At 40.6% G+C, this 23,934-nt stretch overlaps 1 protein-coding gene across 3 annotated transcripts in view; it reads left to right on the top strand.

Moving 5' to 3' along the window:
• Positions 1–23,934, top strand: part of LOC146976026 (leucine-rich repeat and fibronectin type III domain-containing protein 1-like protein) — a 210,947-nt gene that overhangs the window by 118,309 nt on the left and 68,704 nt on the right. For all 3 annotated transcript variants that reach the window (XR_015037471.1, XM_085795537.1, XM_085795536.1), the window contains exons 3-8: positions 2,576–2,792; positions 3,961–4,112; positions 4,354–4,607; positions 4,735–4,978; positions 6,158–6,315; positions 7,414–7,794. Coding sequence is in view for 2 of the 3 variants with exons in the window: in XM_085795537.1 (XP_085651663.1) it covers positions 2,600–2,792; positions 3,961–4,112; positions 4,354–4,607; positions 4,735–4,978; positions 6,158–6,315; positions 7,414–7,794 (1,382 nt within the window). In the remaining variant the exon portion in view is untranslated. The remainder of the gene's footprint in view (positions 1–2,575; positions 2,793–3,960; positions 4,113–4,353; positions 4,608–4,734; positions 4,979–6,157; positions 6,316–7,413; positions 7,795–23,934) is intronic.

Here is a 23,934-nt window from a genome sequence, read left to right as displayed (position 1 = left end):
ACTAATTTAAGAATGTGCAACATGTGTGCTTAAGACAGTGTTCTTAACCCTTACATACTGTTTGAGTCAAATTTGAACCGTTTTGACATTTGACAGCAGAAAAAATACCGTAAACATCATTCTTTTAGGCTGAAATTTTATGACTTTTCCTAAAGTGACCCAAAATACACAAAAATGAAAATATTTTTTAATTGTATACTTTTGAACAGGTGCTACAAATTTTTATACACTGAGGCTGTTTCGGGTCAAATATCCGTATCTGTTTAGATGGATTTTAGATCCACCAGTGTGGGTCAAATCAAGGAAAATTGTGGTTTTAGGGAATCTTGAAACTGTGGAACTGTACAAGCCATGTTTGTATGTATAATTTATGGGACAGTGGTGACAGAAACAGAGTTCAAGGGGGACTTCGACACTGTCACAAGAACTGCCTGTGTTCCCACCACATTTGCCCAGGTTCCCACAGAGACAGACACCTGCTGCTGAGGGGGCATGGGGAAACCTCGAAACAGTGAAATAGTAAAACAGCATAGTAGTGATCATACAGTATGGTGCACAAATGGAACAGAGGTCATCTGAGGTCAAGGGGTGCCTTGACACGGACACGAGATCTGCACCTGCAAGCACCTGCACCCGCAATGTAATAAAATAATCTATAAAGTAACACATTTGAATCAATTTGCGTTGGGAGGGTGGTGGTGGGTCATGACATAGAGGTTCCTGAGCTGCCATTTCAGTGACTGACATCATGGCAGCGAGACTTGGTACAACAGGCCCTTTATCTGATCTTCCAAAATGTCAGAGCAGGAAGACAATGCCAAAGAAAACCATATTATATATAAAGCAGGGAGAGTGCATTTTTATGTGTTTATGTCTTATGTAGAACAGGATGTAATACTGTATAATAGTAGAAGTTTTTCTCCAAAAACGAGTATTGTAAAACTTAAAAAATGCACTCTCGCTGCTCTCTGAATTTTTTTTAACACTTAATCATACATTAATTTATGTGTCATAGGCTATTTAAACATTCTAAATAGATCTGTAGTTTAAAATTCAATATAGACACTTACTATGAGGGAATTCTTGGTCCGGGTCAAAATTGACCCGAACCATACTGTGAAGGTATCAAATTTGAACAGTTTGTAAGGGTTAAAAAAATATGAAAGTGTTGTAACAACAAGGCGACACTGACACCAAAATTGTAGCTTACAGCTGTGTAACAGTGACACCACAAACAAAGACTACATTTTCCTGAAACAGGTAGTACTAAGGAAAAAATGCACAGTGCCAGCTCACTATGCACCCACATGATTATAGTTCCACATGACCTCACATGTTTAAGTAATTTGGTTCCTCTCCTGTGCAGTGCCATGATCTACTTCTCACTTTCATCTTTCTGCCCAGGCTTTGCAGTAATGTTATATATTTATTTAATATTTAAAGCAAATTACAAACTCAATATCAGTTTGGTTTTAGAGTCACATATTTAGGTCAACTGTAGAATAAATCACAGTGTTACACTGTAGTGCACATCCAAAAATATTTTGCTTAACGTATTGGTCCATGTTTTTTTGTCCTCATGGAATGAAGCTAGAATAAACAGTCCTGGAGAAGACGGTGGATATTTGGACTCTGCCCTTCAGCACTCCATCAGAATCTTCACTTTCCAAAGTCATGGACCCACATTGCCAAAATCAGTAACACGAGGGTGGAATCCAGAGGGTTATGTGTGGCATGATACTCTGTCATATCTGAGGCAAAGCAAATCTTATAAAATCTCATCCACCAAATGGCATGCAGACAAATGTAGCACAACTAACATCCAGTCTGTCCTTGCAAAATGAAGTTAGTGAAGTGGCTGTGTGGAGCAGATCTGTTGTGAGATGTGCAGTGACAGGGACAGTTGTGCCACCGTCCGGTCCTCCATCGTTCACGTGAGGACAGGACAAAGCCTTTTGGACATGTGTACATGTTTGTTTTTCCTCACTTGATTTCTAATTGGATCCTTTCAGTTTTTGCCAGCAGGCAAACGTGAAATCTGGTGTTTCTCTCGCACACTCTCTTTTTTCACACTCCCTCGCTTACCCTCGGTCCGCATGTAAATGAATGTTATATGAAAACAAGAACTAGTGAGGAAATGGAAGTGAAACATGTAATAATTACTGTGACAGTGACCACAGCTGGCCCAGGTAGTCCAGGTCAGCCCCAAGTGTCAATAACAGTCTACAGAGGTTCATATTAATATTATCATTGATGACGTACGACACGCATTTCCAGGAAAGATCCAATCTGTCTGTTTAGACCCCAAACAGACACACTGGCAGATATCTGATTTCTATTTGATTTATTTCCACACATAACGGGGGCCTGAATCTGATCTGACAATATCCGATTCCATGCGTATTTTGTCCCATTTAGACGTTCATGTCACAGATCCCATCTGTGCCACTTGAGAGGAAAAAAATCAGAATTGGGCCACTTGAACCTTGCAGTTTAAAGACAGCCGAAGTGTCTCTACAGGTCAGAGGACACATTATCCACTTCTATTCATTGTTCCTTTCTCTCTGTCTTCCAGTTACCCCGTTCCCTGTGGAGGATAATGGAACGGCTGTGGTTGTCTTTGCTGTTGTTGGCAGCAGCTTGCAGGGGACAGCCGTGTCCGAAACGCTGTATGTGCCAGAGCCTTTCTCCATCGCTCGCTATCCTCTGTTCCAAGACAGGCTTGCTCTTTGTTCCTGCTGCCATTGATCGGCGCACAGTTGAGCTACGGCTTCAAGAGAACTTCATCACTGGTAATGTATCTGCCAGTCTGTCCTGTATAACATTCAACTGACTATACCACTGGAGTTCAAATGACACATTGGAGTGCAGTGAGTAGAGTTATGTTACATGTGAGAGTTGTAGCATGCTGACATAAAATGCTCCATTTAACTCTCTTTAACAAACTCTTTTGCCATTATCTGTCACTTGACGGGTATGCTTGGATTGGTTGTTCACATGGAAACGAGCTCAGTGGCTGGTTGATAATTGGCAGCTTATTCACCTTATCTAAGAACAATTGCTTGCAACTGAATAGTTCACTGTTGGCTCAATTCACAACTAATTTTCTGCTGTTCTCCACATGACACTAGCCTGAGGTATTTATTTTCTCTTCTCTCCTTTATTTTTTAACGTTCTTGCTACTTTTTGTTTTGTGGTTCAGTTTGGCTCTCATTCCTGATTCATCTGTGCCTTATATCAGAGAGTTCTCCTTCATACTTTGAAACATACTTATTTTTAAGAACTGAAATGTCGCTTTATCCTTTTTATTTTAATCTGGATTCCCATTAGCTCCCACCAAGGCAGCCACCTAATCTTCCCTGGCTCGACTTAAAAATATTCTATTCCACAGTTCCAAAACAAAAGACGCACAAGCTAAAAATAGGTTGCTTTCAAAGGACCCAGGAATATTAAGATGTGCCATTAACAGCGTCGCACAAACATTTTTGGTTTATAGAACTGCACTTCGCAAAAAAATAAAGATTACATAGCATAATCTCATGGTTGTCAATTGAAGTTTCACATGAGGATGGAGACTGTTGGGAGAATGCTGTTAAAAGGTTTATCTGAATGCTAGAACCTTGTCAGCCATGTACTCGTCGGTTTTTAAAAAGAACACTATGGATTTCATGGTGTACTTGATAAATGTGACCAGATCAGTGCATTCGGCAACCCCATGTAAAAGCATCAGATGCAATTTCAGTACATTTTTCTTTTCCTTTTATCTATCTACCACAACCACACAAGTCTGAGTCATCCACTTTTGTGAAAGCACCTCTTTCTGTGGTCAGGCAAACATTTGAAAACTTCATTGGTACAGGTGCATCTCCTGACGTCTATTTTAAACCAAAATACTTTCCTGGTGTGATACTTGTATTTGGCCCGTTACAAGCCTTTGTGTTCGTTTTTTCTCACCCACAGCTGTCCGAAAAAAGGACTTTGCCAACATGACCAGCCTGCTTCATCTGACCCTGTCCAGAAACACCATCAGTCAGATCCTCCCTTCAGCCTTCAGTGACCTGCGGCGACTGAGAGCTCTCCATCTAGACTCTAATAGATTAACTGTGATCAAGGTAAGATTGATGGCAGGATGACTGGATAGATTAATGATGGTAAATGGGATTGAATAATCAAATGCGAAAATGGGCAGATAAATGGAAATAGAACCACACAACCAGGGTTTACAGATGGATAAGAATAAGAATTACTTTATTAATCTCCAAAGATAATCATAGATAAGTACACACACTGCAGGTGTGTATTCACAAGACATTGTCTTTGTCCTCATTGAATATTCTCTTTTTTCTGTTCCAGGATGACCATTTCAAAGGCCTGACCAACCTTCGCCACCTGATTCTGGCCAACAACCAGCTCCACTCCATATCTCCTCATGCCTTTGATGACTTCCTGTCCACACTGGAGGATCTAGACCTCAGCTACAACAACCTTGCACAGGTGCCCTGGGACACGATTGGGCGCTTAACCAATGTCAATACCCTAAATATGGATCATAACCTCATAGATAATGTTCCTCAAGGAGTATTCACCAACCTGCACAAACTGGCAAGGTAAGTAGACATAGAATGGAGGACAGATGATTATATCTGTTGAGTTAGATCAAGTGATCTTAATAATCAAATATTCACAAATGATGATTATTTGCTGTTCCCCTCTCTACACCCTGCCCATTCACAGGCTAGACATGACGTCCAACAAGCTGAAGAAAATCCCCCCTGACCCGTTGTTCCTCAGAATCCCAGTGTATGCCAGGTCCAAAGGTTCTCCTCTCTCCTCCCTGGTGTTGAGTTTTGGTGGTAACCCCCTTCACTGTAACTGTGAACTTCTGTGGTTGAGGAGACTAACCAGAGAAGATGACTTGGAGACATGTGCCTCTCCTCCTGACCTCAGTGCCAAGTACTTCTGGACAATATCTGAAGAGGTGACATTTTTGTTTGACATGTTTTGAGTAGTATGGGGCAGAACCAAGGGGGCAGTTGTCGGTCTGAGAAGTGAAGCTCACTTCCGCGTTCAAAAAACTGCAATCCCCTCGGATTCCTCTGGGGGCTGGTGTCAGAAGGGAGCATTCCCCATAGACCCCCATGTTAAAATCGCCGACTTTACATCCTCAGTAAACATGTTAAAAGCCTGGTGTCAGAACGTTTGTTTGGCTCAATCGATAGTTTCTACCCCCGCACACACTCTGAGGGGGGTGATTTTTTTTTTAACTCTACCGTTTTACTCTGGCCAATTAGGGCGCGGAAACGTTGAGTGACAGGTCCGAGCAGCTCCGTGGACAGCTGCTTCGAGGCCAGTGGGCGGGTTCTCGGCCGGCCAATCCAACTGTTCAGGCCGCCATATTTGAGTCACAAAAACGACTCCCCAAAACCAATGGGTGACGTCACGGACGCTACGTCCATTCTTTTTACAGTCTATGGGCAGAACCTGTAAAGTGGTCATCTTGAAGGTTGATTTGTTGACTGTAAATCTTGATGTTAACCATCAATTCAGTTTGACATGCAGGTCACGGAATTCTGAGGGTAGGAAAAGTGTTGTTTTAATAAAAAAGCAATAATTGGGCCTTTCGAACCATTCTATGAGCATCGATGGTCTGATGGTGAAAATGATGTGAAATTAACGGTGGCCTACCTGGCAGAGTCAGAGGAGCGCAGCCTGTCATCAGCAGCTCTCCATCTAACTTATTAATTTGTTCCCTTTGACATTTCAAACTGATCTGCTGTCAAAAATTTACAAAAGAAGACTTTTATTTTATAGACTCATTTATGATTAATTATAGTGGTAAGTGCTGAGCTCAGTGAAAAACTACAATGCATTTCCTGAGACTGCTTGATAACATTAGTCTTATTTTGTTTTGCGATTCAAATGCTTTTAATGTGAAGCTGCAGTAGCAGGAATGGTTTGGTTTGGATTGGCAGCAAATTAACACAATATTATTTCCATCAGTGGGCCGCAAGCTCGATCAACATTGTGTCAGCATATTTGGAGATAGTGACATAGGCAATTGTTTAGATGAGGATCTTTGAAATTGCTACTTTGCTAAAACAAAGATCAGAAAACAACTCATAACTTAAGTAATAACCTAATCTCTTTTGCCTTTTAGGAGTTTATTTGTGACCCACCAGTTCTGACCCGTAAGTCACCTCATACTGTGGCTATGGAAGGCCAGCCTGCCAGCCTGAAGTGCAAAGCAAATGGCGACCCGGAACCTGAAGTCCACTGGATCAGCCCTGAAGGGAGGCTGATATCCAACAGCTCCAGGTATTACCACAGCCCTTTACTCAAATTTGATCTCCAGGATTCTATGTTTCTCTCCAGGCCAATAAACTGTTCAATCTTTCAAAATCAAAGGCAAGGTGTTCATTTAAGGCATATCACTCATATCACTGAGAACAACAGTGCACATTTAGTGATGTTAGAAACGTGGCTGATCAGTTGGCAGTTGCAATAAAGAAATTGTTTATAAGCGAATGTGCAGCCAGGTTAGAAAGATAGTATGTCTCACATAATTATTGCCTTACCTGTGGTAGTAGAGTGCACATGACTTGTGTGAGACAATTTTGAAACAAGGTTAGAAGGTGACTGTCCTCCCCTTTCTCACAGTTTCATTTGGTAAGCTAGTTGGTACGGTTGTCAGATGTGTGATGTTTCTAGCTATGGTTCTTATAGAACATTGGCTCTTAAAATTATGATATTTGACATCATGTACAATGTCTTCTTTTTTATTTCCTCATTGGCACCTTTACATTAGATGTTTTGTTTGCATCTTTGGCTATACTGATTAGGACAACAACAACAACAACAACAATGTTTATAGTTACAAAGCATTGCTAGACTTTTTAGCAATTAGTCTACCCTTTGGTGTAAAGACTAAACCCATGATGATAAAGCCTGTAAAGAGTCAGCACCATGATACTCAGCCTTGCAGTCACTGCATTGATTCTGGATAGAGTTTGGATGGATGCTGGCAGTGGGAGTTGGCATCAGCACTAAGTACTGCAAGCAGCAAAGTGGAGGTGTGAATGAGTTGAGAGGGAGAAAACTGATTAGCCATTGGCATCTATGTGGGTGACAAAGAGGAGAGTTTATATGCCTGGGTGGTGACATCCAAAAGGGAGTTGTCTTATAAATTACACAATGGTGGATCAGTTTGCAACTAGAAGTGAATGTGTCTTTTACTGTTTGAAATTCATGTCTGTGCAATGACATCACAGTATTAAGCAGATGTAACAGAGGAAGAAAAAGTAATCTCTCAAACCACATGTTGCTGTGCTGTTATATACACATTTCAGCTATTTTTTGATTGATGTATTACATAAATAAAATTCATGACATGTCTCCATTTTTCACTTGTTTCAGGACTTTAGTTTTCCCTAATGGGAGCCTGGAGATCAATGTAACATCCCTGAAGGATTCAGGAAATTTCACCTGCATCGCCTCCAACGCAGCAGGCGAATCCACGGGAAGGGTTGAGTTGGTTGTCACGGCAATGCCACATCTTGCAAACAGCACGAGCCGCAGCAGAGACCCGTCCTCTGAACCTGCCCCCTCTGACATTCTGACCTCCTCCAAGGTTGCGCTGCCTAACAACGAGACGAGGGGGATTGATCGTAGGGTCTCACTGGTGGAACTGACAGGAAACTCTGCCCTCATAAGATGGAGCAGTCAGACTCCTATGTCTGGAGTCAGGATGTTCCAGGTCCAGTACAACAGCTCTGGGGATGACACACTAGTCTACAGGTCTGTTTATCTTTACTCAATTTATGAGCTGGGTGTCTGTGCATTTTGGATTTCTGTCTTTAACGCAATGACTTCTATGAACACCAATTAGTAAAAAATCTTCTGTTTGTTAATGTAGGAGTGTGTGCTTGCAGTTGTGTGTGAGTTAATAGTCAGGCATCAGCTGCTGCTATGAGGATGAGAGCAGATGATAGATGATACAAGTGGAGATTAGCCAGTCATCCAGTTGTAGAAGTCTAATCAACTGAAATGATAAAGACATCTGTAGTGGAGCAGAGCCATTGTGGAGCTCACTGGATGCAGGGGAGCTTTGGCAAGACAGGAGGAGTTTGGCTGATTAACAAGTCTTAATGCTTGTCTGTCTGTCAGTTTGTATCATTGTTGCAGCGTTGTGTGGATGACATTGGTGTGTAGTTTCACAGCTGCTAATTACATAATGGCCTTGTAATTGTGATACTTTTCTATATTTTGTGGAATTGTGACTATTAAACTGCTACAACTTCTAGTCCTAAAAGTTTTAACGCAGGAAAAAAAGGTTTAGTCTGTCTTAACAACTGCCTGATACAAAGAGGCTACTTTTCAGCTTTGTGCGCACAACACGCTACTGCAAATACATAAAAACTCTCACCCCTGAGTCAAAACAAAGTGCCAGGAAATACCCAAAGAATTTCAATGTTAAGAAAAAGCAGTTGAAGGTACATGGCTCTAATTTCGTGGCGCAGCGTGGGGCAGCCCGCACAGTGGTAATTTTGTCCGGCGTGACAGGGTTTGCCGAGGGTGCGCCAGCTCCAACCAGGTCTACTCTTGGCGCACAGTGTGCACACGTCACCAAAACCTCACAGGCAGGTTTCCAGAATGTCAGGCACATTTCAATGCAATAAATAATCACAACAACCACTATTTAATGTAACTATCTGAATCAGCACATAATCAGCACCTGGACACACCCCATTGGCATGGCCCAGCACAGGTGCACCGCGCCTGCGCCTGGTCTACGAAATTAGAGCTCATTATGGTAATTTGTCTTGACGGCTGGAGTCATAGAGTTCTAATAATGTTAATGTTGAAATGAGACTCATTTGATGTGCAGAATTTCAATGGGTAGAAAGGTCACTTTATGGTAAATCATGGTAATGATGAGACTTTTGGAATGTTGTCAGTTAAGTCATATTTGAGTTTTATGGACCAGTGCATGATACAGAGAATAGAAGTGTAGCATCGTAATGTGCCTTTTACCAACAGTTTCCCGTCATTATAATGTTAATTCTGGTAACAACAGCAGCTTTGTACAGTAGTTAACCGCAGTCATCTTGCTATAAGTGGCCTATCATTCAACAGCACTAACTACTGTAGTAACGCTGTTCCCAGGCATTCGACTCGGTCCAACTGTGTTTTCATCAATAAATATCTCTGTGAAAACACCAGAAGTTGCACTTGGACCAAGTTCAATGCTCCTGCTACTCGTGTGTGTTGCCAGGATGCTGATTAGGGCTTTCCTGTGTATACTTGTCATCGTAGATGACAAGTACACTGAATGTGTGATTGAACATTTGCTTCAATGTAACAGAAGCAAATAACAGTGAATGAATGCATATTGTATATTTACTGTATTTCCTGACCAGACACAAAGGATGCACCTGAGTACCCCAGGTATATTTCAGTATATCTCACAATGTTTATTGTTGAATATCTTTTGACACAGTCTCATTTGGATTGGAGCTAGTCTGTTTTCTCTTCAATATAGGATGTCTATGTGCATGCCAAACTGGCAGATTTCTCCTCTCAGCCTTTCTCAACCATTTCTTCTTATGGCGACAGCTACTGTATGGTGGTGCATGATTCACTGGACATGTCAGAGAAAGCTTGTTTAACTCCAGAGCCTTTGTATTTATTCTAGCTAAGTTTTCTTCTAAATCTTCATGCTCATGGGGAATCTCCCATATTCTCTCAGCACAAAACCCAGTGCACTGGCAAAATCATTGCCCAAAGCTCTTGGAAAACCTGGGAAAGCCCTTTTTATTTTCATCTCGTGGGGAGTTTTCACATGTTGTGGAGTTGTCATGGCAACAGGTTGGGGAAAAAAAATATCTCCTAGAGCTTGTTACGAGTGACAGGTGGCTAATAATGTCTGATGCTACTGTGGACTACTCAATTATTTCCTATTTTTCTGAGGTGCAAAATAAATGGCCAACTATATCACTCTGTCTTGAATAATTATGGGAGAAAATCAAAAATGCATTCACTGCCCTACAGAATGTTCTCATAACCTATTTTGGTTCGTCTTTGCCTTTTTACTCTTGATCAGCAGTTTAAATTGCCCCTTGGGGGAAAATAATTCCTGACAGGAAGAACCTTTGATAGAATATGTCAATATATCCAGCTTACAGCAGAGTCAGACATCTCCACTTAATATGATCAAACACAACACTTTGTGAGATATGGAAACGGGGCGTGTGCACTGAAAAGTGATTATGGTGTTATTTCTAAGCGAGAGAGGACAGTTGTTTATTTGGCCATTCAACTAACTGTGGGAGACAAGCAGCTTCTTACAATTCTAAGCATGGCAACCGTTCTTCTGCATAGCAACCGTCCATCTGCACCTGGCTGTTCAAGGTGGGATGCAGTTAGTGAGTGTGGTGGCCCTGCAGATACTAAATGCATCCCTTACTGTTCAAGTGTGGATGCTGTCTGTGTAGGTTTGAGTGGCTCAATGTGAATATTACCTTGGGCGCTGTGGTATCACACAGATCGTCTGGATATTTACAGTATCTCAACGAGGAAAACGTTGCATGCAGGATATCCACTGTGATTTTATTTTAACTGAAATCAGCCCTGACGTTTATTGTCCACTCAGCTCCTTCTGTCACATATCATTCAACAGTTGTTTTTTTGGGTGGATTTTATTGTGAAGGTCTGCCACTGGGGTTACTGCTAAGCCTCATTGTGTAAACAGTATTTGCTGTTTGTCACCATATCAACCACAACAATAATCTGTAGAGTTACAGCTCTAAAGTTTGAGATAAAAAACTAATTAAAAAAAAAAAAAAATTGCAAAAATACAAGATCTGTACAATCGCACAACTCAGCCAGTGCTGCCACTGGCAAAACAAAGGAGACAAGTTGAATGCTTATTTACAACGAAGGCCTGTCATTCACAAGAATATATTACTTTGACGATTGCGCAATGAAAACAAATATAAAACAATTTTTATGCCAAAACGTTAAAAAGGGTGGGGAAATATATATTTTGAGAATTATTTGAAAGGCATCATCATTGCACCAGCTCTGCTTTGAGTAAAAGAGAAAAACAGCCCTGAGTGAGTCTGTGTGAGTGTGTGAACAGCCCCTCCCCTTCGTCTTTCTTTAGTCAATGTCCATTAGGAGGACTGAGGCACAATGCCACAAAGATAGAAGGGGGGGGGGGGGCAGTGAGGAGCAAAATAGACAGGAAACAGGGAAAGAGAAAAAATATATTGGTGCCACAACGAGAGATTATTTGAGCTTCACAAATGAATTTTCAAGCCGGTACAGGTCCTTTGTCAAACAGCACATACTGAAAACTGATCAATGTCTCACTTTATGAAGCTTCATCGATAAGCACTGATAACGCTCCTCCCTGTTTGAGCGGTTACTGTTGACTCATTGGGTGATAGCTGGAAGATGGATGTGGGACTGAGGAGGTTTTTGCTCGGCTACTACTGCATCATGTTTCCCCCATTACTTTCTGCTGAGGCAGCACTTTGACAAGCCAACTCATCTAATCATCAGGTAGAAGACACATTTAATAATAATAAAATAATGTCTTACGTTTATAGAGCACTTTCCCCAACACCAAAAGCGCTTTCCGGAAACCGCTATTCATTCATACCACATTCACACCGGTGGTGGTAAGCTATGTCTGTAGCCACAGCCGCCCTGGGGCAGACTGACGGAAGAATGGCAGCCAATGTGCGCCAAACGGCCCAAGGACACTACGACAGCGGCTGGGACAGAGCAGGATTCAAACTGCCAACCCTCTGATTATTGGACGACCCACTCTACCGCTTGAGCTACTGCCGTCCCATCAGGACAGAAACAATTTGAAATGAATTTTCTGATGTTTGAAGCAAATTGAATGCATTTACTGAATAGTAGTTATATTCTTGATCAATTATTTTTCCCCACTGAGTAAATGACTACATCTAAAGGTTTCAGATCACAGCATTTTATAATCTATACACACTACCACTGAGGCCTCGGAACACGTCCACCTTTGAAGGACCATCACTGCAGAATGTTCACAGCACAAAGAGGGATCTCTGAAGGGGTCTCAAAACCCCCTGACTATTTTAAATCAATGCATTTTAGCACTGTGTGTGTGTGTGTGTGTGTGTGTGTGAGAGTGTGTGCGCGCTTGGAAATCGCTGGTTGGCAGTGTATTAGTTAACCCTGTGTCTGAGACATGCTCTTCAAAGCCCCCTGCATAATCTAATCAATGTCTATTCAAGTGTGTGTCTCTGTGCACATGTGATGTGTGTTTATGTGCATGCACAGTGGCCCAGCTGGCAGCTGTTGTATTAGCCAAAAAAACACTCTGTCAGTTTCAGAGTCATCAGTGGTCTCAGACCTCTGTTGGAGGCTCCTCTAAGTGTCAATGTCTTTGTGTGTTTGTGCTCCAGGTATTAGTCATGTTGTGGGGACCTCCATTTAACAGTCACATTATGGTGGCTTGTCTACATTATGTGGACAAAGACCACGTCCCAGTAAGATAAACCATTGAAGTGTAGGACAACATGTTTTATGTGAGGTTAAGGCATAGGTTTAGGTTAACATAAGGTTCAGAAACTGATTGAGGATATGGTTATGGTCAAAATAATCACAGAATAAATCTAGAAGAAATTAGTGTTAGTCAATGCAACATCCTCTGAAGGCAAGGATGTGTGTGTGTGCATGTGTGTGTACTTGTGTTCATGAACTTTTGCAAAAAGGAACAATCTGAACAATCAAGGTCTAACCAGGGACAACAGCAAAACACACTGGTATTCGTTTGGTTTGCACGCTAGCTGCTCAGGGTAAAACCAACCCATAGCTATATTTGCCTAAAACTATGCTTATCACATCAGTGTGATTTATAGATTCCTGTCACAAGGACCCGAGATGATGCATCGCTTGGTGTTGATGTGTGGCCGTTGTGTGGTCTCACCTCTCCAAACACATTTTCAATACGTCTGTAGTACATTTTCCCTCTCTGTCTATCTTCGGCAAGTTCCACTCTGCCAGTGTTAGAAATGACAGCTGCATTTTTCTACTGAGAGTACACGACTATATGTGTCGTACATGTTACACAGGACAGAATGAAATGAGCACTGTGCATATAAATACGCACATGGAGTCAATCTTTGTCACCAGTCTTTCTGCTGCCATAAGTGACGTCTGTATCCACAGCGATGCTCAGTAAAGACCAAAGATGGCACCTTCTGCAGCTTTAGAAAATGTTTTCTACTCTCACATGACCAACTTAAAAAGATAAGAGCTGGCAGTTTAGCATTTGTGGAGTCTGCTGTGGTGCAATTAGTGTTATCGCAGCATACTGTATGACTTCTTAGTTGTTGTGCATGGTGACTTGGAGGGATATCCAAGGCCTGAGGTAGTGTTGCTATCAAAATGCAGGCCTGCTGACAACCCGTCCTAATGGATGTGGTCTGCTCAAAATCTGCACTGTGAGCAGAATCTGATTTAGCAGGGTAGAGATCTGTCAATCAGGAAGTCCTGTCTGAAGACTGAAACTGCTCCTTCTCTGTGGTCACCTGTACTGTGTTAATGCATAGTCCATTTACAGTAAGTATAGTGCACAGCAAAGAGCTTATCTCTGCACTGCAGAAAGACCGTCTCGTTTTTTCACATCTTTTTTTTTTTGGCTTGATTTGATTTAAAATAAACAAGTAACAACCAATGAGTAACAGGTAAAAGTAACAGGAAACTGCTAAATATTTATTTTTTTGTCTAGAGTATGTTTACAGTATTTATGTCAGTCTCCAGAAGTAGGCACATTATTTAATTCTGGTGAGGGAACATTTACTGCATTGCGATAATAGTACTTTAAATTGCTGCTGCCACCAATGTAAAGCACCATCATACATGCATTAAGCGCGCACTTGCATGCATCAACACTTCCTGCAAAGAGAGATCTTTTCAAAATGTTCTTTTAAGTTTGCACCTTGGATTCGTCTATCTGCACTGCGTCTTCGTCTGTGTGGATCAGGAGTGTGTGTGTGTGTGTGTGTGTGTGTGTTTCTTGAAGGATTTTATTCAACTCACATTTTCTTTACCACACAAGGGCAGGAAAGGGTCAATGCAAACTGTTTTCAATCACACAGAAACACATCCACATATGCGCTGCAAAAATGTGCAAAATGCAGACACAGACCCAGACATGAGCCCTACTGCCTGTGTCCTAACTATCTTCTGCCTTTATCTGCATGGTAAGTGCTTCTTTGAATAATGGACTCACAGACACATAAAATCTGCACTGACTATCAGACTCAGGATGCAGTGACTGGAAACATGCATTAGTAATCATTAGGGATACTCATGACTGTTTAGCGGGTCTCAACTTAGAGGCTCTGCCCATTATGTGACATTAGCAAACATAAATGTACTTTTTGTCACTATTGTGTGGATGATGCCACATATCTTATCATTTGTCAGTCTCAATTATGAGACCTGTTGAGGTTCTGACAGGTCGAGCTCCCCTAACAGCTAGGAAACAAATGGGTGAAAGGGAAAAGGTATGTATTGTCTATTTTGAATCCTCAGAAGGAATATAATGGACATTGAACATTCAGCATTGAATTCTAAAACCCATTAGAGCGCTTGGTGAGATATTAATAGTGAATCGTCAAGCATCATTAAACTAAAATATGAATGAGCCCAAGTCAATGCACATGCTGTGTTTCTGTGAGTGTGCACATGTGTGTCGGCGGGTGGTAAAAGTGTGTCATGGATTAATAGCATTGGAGCAGGTGGTGGGAGCATCTGGAGCAGAGCTGGGTGGGCTGAGGTGTGCCTGCATGTGGTGTAGGGAACAGGGAGAGACAAAGAGACATAGAGTGGGGAGCGGGGTGGGGGTTGGGGGTGTGTGGCGCAGGTGGGTGCATGCAGCTTACATGTATTTTTTTGACATATGAAGCACGAACAAGCTTGTTCATGTGTGATGTGCATCCGTCCATTATGATCACGTTTAATGTCGTGGGGATTTCAGCTCACAGCCACACAAAAGAAAAAGGGGGCACAATGTTGATAACAGATTAATAAAGACATCATTATCTATTATTATTATTATAATTATTATTATCATTATTTGCACATTAGCTTCTTAAAGCAGAAGTAAGTGGTCCGGTCGTTTTCGCTAATGCTGCGTTCCAGGCAGGCTTTTGAAATCGTAAATTACAGCTTCAAGTCACAACTTACGACTTTGTAGCGTTCCAGGCAACCCACTCGTGTTTTTCCGACCTGTTTTACCGGTGAAAGTCACTATAACGGCCACTCGTAACTTCCGACCGGTGAACTCGTACCAGATCGAACTGGTACGACTTCACGGCCGGAAAAATACGAGTTTCCTTGAACGCACCATAACAGTCCTCGTCCCTACGTCGCCACATTCACGGCGTTCCTTGGCTGCACACACAGCCCTGCATGCCGTTCTCTCTCCTCATTGGATAAAAACTGTAGGATACGATAAATGTTTTCTCCTCGGCTCAGAGCAGAGCAGAGTGACTGACAGACCCGTGTTTCAGTCCAAACACTCTATGTAAGTGATTGCTGTCGGAAGATATAACTATTTAAGACTTATATTAACACAAATATATCACTTACTTCTGCTTTAAGTGAATATTTTTACGTGACACAATAACATAGAATGTTTACTTCTATACCTGTAATAAGTAGTAATGCACTGTGTTATAAACATTACTTTTTTTTCTTTTTTTTTTAAATGGGAACAGTACATATTGATGGACATTGACATGTAAATATTTGGGATTGTAGCCAAGTGGCTAATTTCCATCCCCAGTCCCATCAGGACTAGGACAACAAAACACCTTGACATCTTACACAAAACATATATGAACGACACACATAAACCACCAGTTAACTGACCAAAGACGGTTAAAAGAGTGGGTAAGGGGACCAAAAGATTACTGAGAAGTTATAAAGTGCTACAGTGCTAGTTAAAGTGCTATGTGCTAAAGTGCTGTTTGCTAAAGTGACGAGTGCATAAGTGCAAGATTGAATTTAATTTAATTGCACGATGCTCCAATAAAGTGCAGGATCGATTTATCTCGATCTCATAGCACTATCCCATAGCACACAACATTCATTTTGTGTGCTACGAAATGAAACACTCAGTTTTTCTATTGTGCAGTATTACTTATTGTTCCATTTTTACCTCACATCATTGTTCAGCTAAGCACTTGGATAGTACTGCAAACTGCATAAAATATATATATTTTGTTCCTCTGAGGTAACATCTGTCAATTTGAAATTATTGGTAAATCAGCTGTGTTGACAAAATATAAATAAAAACACAGCCCAGTGCCCAGTAAATGGCAATTTAATGAGTGAGCGTTTTATGGCTGTAAAAACAGACAAGCTGATAAAGCATTGCTTTCTGCTGTAGTGTGTAGCGGGAGTCTGCACTATTAACATTTACTCTGGACACAGTAAATATTTTGAGGAATTTAGTAGGTTTAAGCCTCTGATCACTCAGCTAGAAACTCACACTGCACTGTGCCTGCTGCTGTTTTGGCTGTTATGGCAGCTGTTTACATGCTCCTATTTTAAAATGTGTACAAGAAGATATTTAAGCTTTGATACAATGCGCTACACTGGCACACACTTATTCATAGACGCTCGTGTGCACAATGCACATGCCCACATTCACATCCACTGGTGGACATGACTAGTCGGTTCGCTGTAGGTCATTGTCATTTAATTGAATGATTCACTGCATACGTACTAATGAGCTTAAAGGGCCTAATGGCGAATGACTTGTCCACACACGCACATGCGCACACATACACGCACACCCACACCCTTGTATTGCTGGTACCAGCTGTATTTGTGCCAATTAAATGCAGAACTAATGAGTCAGATCAGAGAGGTTAAGTTCAAAGACACTGAAGACACGGTCTATTTAGTCATCTCTCTTTCACGTCTGCAGTCTCTTTCCCTTTCGTCACATCGCCTCATCCAAGTCCATTTCTCGTAACTCATTTTATATTTTCTCTCATTTTTAAATCCTTTTCGCTTTTTCAACTCCCTCCTGTCTGTATCTCTTTCCAGTTTTTCATTTTTGGTTCCCTTCCCTTTTTTTCACACCATCTCTCTGGCTGCTTCTACTGTACATCCTTACTCTCTTTTCTTCTACTTTCCCTTTATGTGTCCTTTTGCTTTACTGCCTGTCTTCATCCTTCTTGTCGTCTCTCATCATCCTTGTCTTTGTATTCATTAACTTGTGGTTTTCCCTCCATCTCTCCCTTGCTCTGCCTCCCTTTCTTCCCTCTTCCAGATATTTTGCAGAGCTCAGCAGAGCGCTGTCGGCTGTTCGACCCATAATCCCCTTGTTTGGCGTCATGTTGCCGTTTTCATCATCATCCCAAATCGATGTTTAATTATCCCCCCGCCCCCCACCCCACCAACCCCTCCAGTTCCCTGCTCTTTCCCTCATCATTTGTCCATCCCACCACCTAGCCCTTGAGATCTCATGGATGAAGGGAGGAGTAATTAAAACACATGATGCACAGTGAGAGATGGAGAGAGTGGGGGAGTGGGTGGAGAAAGAAAATTAGTAAATGAGTGGAGAAGAAGGTGCAAAGGAAGATGCAGGATGCAGTGGGAAAGAAGAGGAGGAGATTGCGGCAGGAGGGGGAGGAGAACAGAAATGGGAGAGGATGAGGGGAAAGGGGGAAGAGGGGATTAGGATGGCAAGTAGAGATAAGAGACAAGAGCTCTTGGATGGATTGCATCCCACAACACTCAATGAAATACGAGTAAACAAACTCTTTATTAGTGATTGAGTTTCCGCCATGTGCTTACATGAGCTTAATATCCATGCTATGGTTTATCTATTTTTAAGCTGCCTAGGAGTCTTGAGCTCAGACTTACAGCAGCCTTTGAGAGGCTGTGAACTCCGCTCAGACGTCATGTAATGTAGAACATCAAAATTGTGTTTATTCTGGGCTTGATAGGGGGACAGCCATGTAAACCCAAATTTCCATGACCGACTGAGTGAGTGATAGAGATGAGTGAAGTTCAGCGTTTTTTAAGTGAATGCCACACGATTGAATCATGAAATACCATCTCTGATCAATTATTTCCTCATTGGTTGTCGCCCATTTAAAATAAATGGGCAAAGTTTCAATGGGAGGCGTTTAGAGCCTCCATTTGTCGCTTCAAAAATACACCAACAGATCTAGCAACTTTTTTCTTCAACTTCTTCTAGCAACCACTCGTGCCTTGCGAGCAAGACATACAGCTCTCTCTAGGTTTTTCTGTGTTCAGTGAGAGACGTGGAGGTTAAGCAATGGAGCCTGTGCACTGTGAGTGAAAATAAGAGAGATATTTGGATGCTTTTCAAGGATCACTTGATGTATGTGGTGCTCTGTTTTGTTTTGTTTTGTTTTGGGGTTTTTTTGTCAGACAACGCCACGGGTATAAATTCAGGGTTTAACAGCAGCAGCACAAAAGCTTGGAAATGGCAAGTGGCTGCTGGTTAACATGTACTCTTAATGGGCCACTTTTCACTCAGTATTTCAAACAAACAGGAAAACACATAAATGAGAACAGCTATATTGGGAATTCAGCTGCATTAAAGTACTCTATATGCTAGCACAGAAAGTAGGAGAGAAGCAAACAGATAAAGAGCTGAAAGCGGCTGACGCTAGGGAGAATGCAAATACGGCACAATGTCAGAAGTTCACAGCAACAGCTCGCAACTATGGTATGTCCTCAATTTTTGTACGTTGGCCAGACACTGTCCAGCCACACACCCAGTCTTGTTTTTCATCAGTAAGACTCCTCCATATCATCCCATCATGCAGGGAAGTTAACAGAGATTTGGGCATTAACTCTGAAGCACTGCACAGAAAGTCATCTGTGTGCTGTCAGAGCTGTGATGGAGAACTATGTTAACATTCAAAAACTCCAGCTGTTGGCTGACAAATTGCACAGTGTTGTTAGGAAACAACTCGCTGAAATATTTAATTCACACATTGCATATGTGTGGAGCTCCTCACTTTGTCATTTTAATTTTCCTCCCACAGTTCAAACATGTACAGGAAGTTCAGATGAATGTGATAGGATAAGGGTGTTTCCTCTATGCAGTGATGGCTTGGCACCAGGAATCCTTTAAAGAGAGAAAAAAAAACTGAATTGAATAAAAGTAGTGAAATAAAATGAATGAAACAAAGTTCTTTGATAAACAAACATGCTATTTCTTTATTTTAGATTAAGAAGAAAAAAAGCCCAAGCACATCAAAACAAGGATCAATAGTAAACACGACAAGTCTAACTAATTCCAATCAGTGAAACCCAATCCAATATATTGACTATACCCTGTACTCCAGTCCAATTTTGTTCAGCAGTAAACCAGGATGGGATTAACCACGTATTAAGATTTTTTTTTTTTTTTTTTTTTTGTCCTTGTCCTATTTGTAAGTGCTCTACAACCAACTTGGGCTCATGCATACATTCTATACATTCATTCAACTTCAAATGTTATTATTATTTTTATTGCATTATTTTTCTCCCCTCTTGGGATGTTGTGTTATTGAAATTACTTTTGACCTCCTCATCCTGCTGTAAAATCTGATCCTGTTATTCTTCATCCACTGGGCTGTGGGACTGGAGCTGAGGGTTGGGGTTAAGGTTATTAGTGTTTATGTTAAAGATTAGGGACATAATCCAGGGAATTAGTGGTAAATCAATCCCATGTCATCACAAATGTAATGAAAACTGTGTAAGGAGATGTCACTTGCTATTGCTAATGGCATTTGTTTAAGCACCAAAAAAAGGGGTAGGGGGTTGGGGGGCTCAACATAGGAATTTTCCAATAAGAAGAAGAATAGACAGAAAGGACAATAATATAAAGTATGGTTTGGTAACCCTTTCTTTTACAGTCCCCTAATTACTGTGTATTTACTGTGTAATTACAAGGTAAAAGAAAGAAATTACAAGGTAACTAACACTGGTAAAATGATGGTAACTACAGAGTAAATACTAACTAATTGCCTTGAAATATCTCAACTATTACTAAAGAACAACACTGCATTAATGGGTAATTACTACCGTCATTATGAAGGTAACTACAGTAAAATAATAACGCAATTACAATGTAAAAGGAGAGAAATTACATCCCATTTACCTGGTAGTATAATCCAATATATCACCTGTCCATCGTGTTACTAAGTTATTGAGCTGTTTTGGCTGGTAATAACTTTGCTCATTCATTTATCATGCCTGATTTTATTTAGTACTTACCTGGCAAATATGCCATCAGGGTCCTCTTGTTAATGAAACCTTCTGTAGTGTTACCAGGTAAAACACATCTATTTACCAAGTAAATAAGATGAAAGTGTGCTGTAAAAGAAAGCGTGGCTTCTTTCCACAGTATTACCAGTTTATTACTATGTAATTAAACCAAGACTGTTCAGTTTTACACATTTTTGTTTCTCAACATTACCATGTATTTTCTGTAGTATTACTAGGTAAAACACATCTATTTACCAAGTAAATAAGATGAAAGTGTGCTGTAAAAGAAAGCGTGGCTTCTTACCAGTTTATTACTATGTAATTAAACCAAGACTGTTCAGTTTTACATATTTGTTTCTCAACATTACCATGTATTTTCTGTAGTATTACTAGGTAAAACACATCTATTTACCAAGTAAATAAGATGAAAGTGTGCTGTAAAAGAAAGCGTGGCTTCTTTCCACAGTATTACCAGTTTATTACTATGTAATTAAACCAAGACAGTTCAGTTTTACATATTTTCATTTCTCAAAATTACCATGTATTTTCTGTAGCATTACTAGGTAAAACACATCTATTTACCAAGTAAATAAGATGAAAGTGTGCTGTAAAAGAAAGTGTGGCCTCTTTCCACAGTATTACCAGTTTCTTACTATGTAATTAAACCAGTACTGTTCAGTTTTACATATTTTCCATTCTCAACATTGCCATGTATTTTCTGTAGTGTTACCAGGTAAAACATGACTATTTTCCAAGTAAATAAGATGAAAGTGTGCTGTAAAAGAAAGCGTGGCTTCTTTCCACAGTATTACCAGTTTATTACTATGTAATTAAACCAAGACTGTGCAGTTTTACATATTTTCGTTTCTCAACATTACCATGTATTTTCTGTAGTGTTACCAGGTAAAACATGTCTATTTACCAAGTAAGTAAGACGAAAGTGTGCTGTAAAAGAAAGTGTGGCCTCTTTCCACAGTATTACCAGTTTCTTACTGTATAATTGAACCAAGACTCTTCAGTTTTACATATTTTCCATTCTCAACATTACCATGTATTTTCTATAGTGTTACCAGGTAAAACATGACTATTTTCCAAGTAAATAAGATGAAAGTGTGCTGTAAAAGAAAGTGTGGCCTCTTTCCACAGTATTACCAGTTTCTTACTGTGTAATTGAACCAAGACTCTTCAGTTTTACATATTTCCCATTCTCAACATTACCATGTATTTTCTATAGTGTTACCAGGTAAAACATGACTATTTTCCAAGTAAATAAGATGAAACTGTGCTGTAAAAGAAAGCGTGGCTTCTTTCCACAGTATTACCAGTTTATTACTATGTAATTAAACCAAGACTGTTCAGTTTTACATATTTTCGTTTCTCAACATTACCATTTATTTTCTGTAGTGTTACCAGGTAAAACATGTCTATTTACCAAGTAAGTAAGACGAAAGTGTGCTGTAAAAGAAAGTGTGGCCTCTTTCCACAGTATTACCGGTTTCTTACTGTGTAATTGAACCAAGACTCTTCAGTTTTACACATTTTCCATCCTCAACATTACCATGTATTTTCTATAGTGTTACCAGGTAAAACATGACTATTTTCCAAGTAAATAAGATGAAACTGTGCTGTAAAAGAAAGTGTGGCTTCTTTCCATAGTATTACCAGTTTCTTACTGTGTAATTAAACCAAGACTTTTCAGTAACAATACACAAAAATCACATTCGATACGTACCTCGGTTTTGAGGTCTCGGTTCGGTTAATTTTCGGTACAGTAAGATAACCAAATGCAAAACATAAATTTGATTGTTGTTTATTAGGAATTTTTCTCAACCAAATGTACAGGTTTTGGTCAAATGTAATTATTTTACTCACCGACTAATGTTTTGTTGTACATTGTCCCTGATACAAATAAACTTATTAAACCATTATACAAAATATAAAAAAAGAGAAAAGAATAGGCCTAAAGTGCTGCCTAATAAGTCAAATAAATTATTCTCAAATTAACAAAATACGGTATAAATAAGCCTTACAATGAATAAAATATTCACAAATAAACAAAATATATAAAACATGATTTAAAAAAAAATTCTCACACAACTTTTGCAACACGGCCAGATAGAGAGAGAGAGAGAGAGAGACGGACAGACAAAGGGACAGGCAGACTGTGCCTACAAGCAGGGGGGTCCTCAAGCCTCTGTTTTCTTGCTAGCGGTAGCATTAGCCACGACGCAAACGGGCTGCACATGTAGCTGCAGTCTGACTGTAAACACACACAACTTCTCACCCGTGCTCAGCGTTGTACCGAACCGAACGCCCCGTACCGAAACGGTTCAATACAAATACATGTAGTGGCGTCGGCTGGTCTGGGCATTCCTGGCTCTAGCCCCGAACATTTCTTATTCAGCCCCGGATGTTTTCTCAGACGGAGTTAAACAGAAAGTGAGATGGTAGTTTTGTAATTTCCCAGTGACAGTGAATGCAACACAGGCACGACGCCACGACCAATCAGAGAGAAGTGTTGTGGAAGCGGAGACTCCTCCTCCGTGTTTTATTGGCTAACAGCCAGGTAACCAAGGTAACTATTTGAATTGTAGCGACGACATCAGGCGGTTTTTTTTTTCTCGGCACGAACCAGCGCGTCTGGTCGGATTGGGCCGTGACGGCCGTCCATGTTCGCTTGAGCCCAAAAGAACAACCAGGCAGCAGAGTACAAAAAGAGAGGAACAGAGACAGCACAGCAACAGGTGTGTGTGTGTGTGTGTGTGTGTGTGTGTGTGTGTGTGTGTGTGTGTGTGTGTGTGTGTGTGTGCGTGTGCATGTGCGTGTGCATGTACGTGTGCGTGTGTGCTACCTGCTGCAAAAGGTATAGGCTAATAATATTCTATAATCATAGTTGGCTGAAAATCTTAGGACGTAAAGCTCAAGCATGTGTTCTTGCCATTACAATGATAGGAACCGTTCTCAGTCAATAATAAATCTGTTTTTTATTTTATCTAAAGCAATGTTGTCCTTTATTTTCTCCTCAGAGTAGTCTACACCAGCATGCCTTCCTGCTTGTAGGGGTGGGGGCGGGGGCGGTGGCTCCTCTCTCTGTGTTTGTCTGTCTGTCCGTCTCTCTCTCTTTCTCTCTCTCTCTCTGGCCGTGTTGCGCACGGGCTCCAGCACCTGTGGATCTGCTGCAAATGTGCCAAGAGCATCGTCAGGCAGCCGTTGTGGCATTTGCCCACATTGCCCTATGGTCGGTCCGTCAAAAGTTGTGTGAGAAGTTTTTTTTTTAAATCATGTTTTATATATTTTGTTTATTTGTGAATATTTAATTCATTGTAAGGCTTATTTTATATACCGTATTTTGTTAATTTGAGAATAATTTATTTAACTTATTAGGCAGCACTTTAGAACAGTAGGCCTAGGCCTATTCTTTTCTCTCTTCTTTAATATTTTGTATAATGGTTTACTTTTGTTTAATATGTTTATTTGTATCAGGGACAATGTACAACATAACATTAGTAGGTGAGTAAAATAATTACATTTGACTAAAACATGTACATTTGGTTTAGAAAAATTCCTAATAAACAATCAAATTTATGTTTTGCATTTGGTTCTCTTACTGTACCGAAAATGAACCGAACTGAC

The sequence above is a fragment of the Trachurus japonicus genome, chromosome 13, assembly GCF_045865225.1.
Source record: "Trachurus japonicus isolate A0001 chromosome 13, Traja_1.0".
Lineage (NCBI taxonomy): Eukaryota > Metazoa > Chordata > Actinopteri > Carangiformes > Carangidae > Trachurus > Trachurus japonicus.
This window is presented reverse-complemented; position numbering and strand designations above follow the sequence as displayed.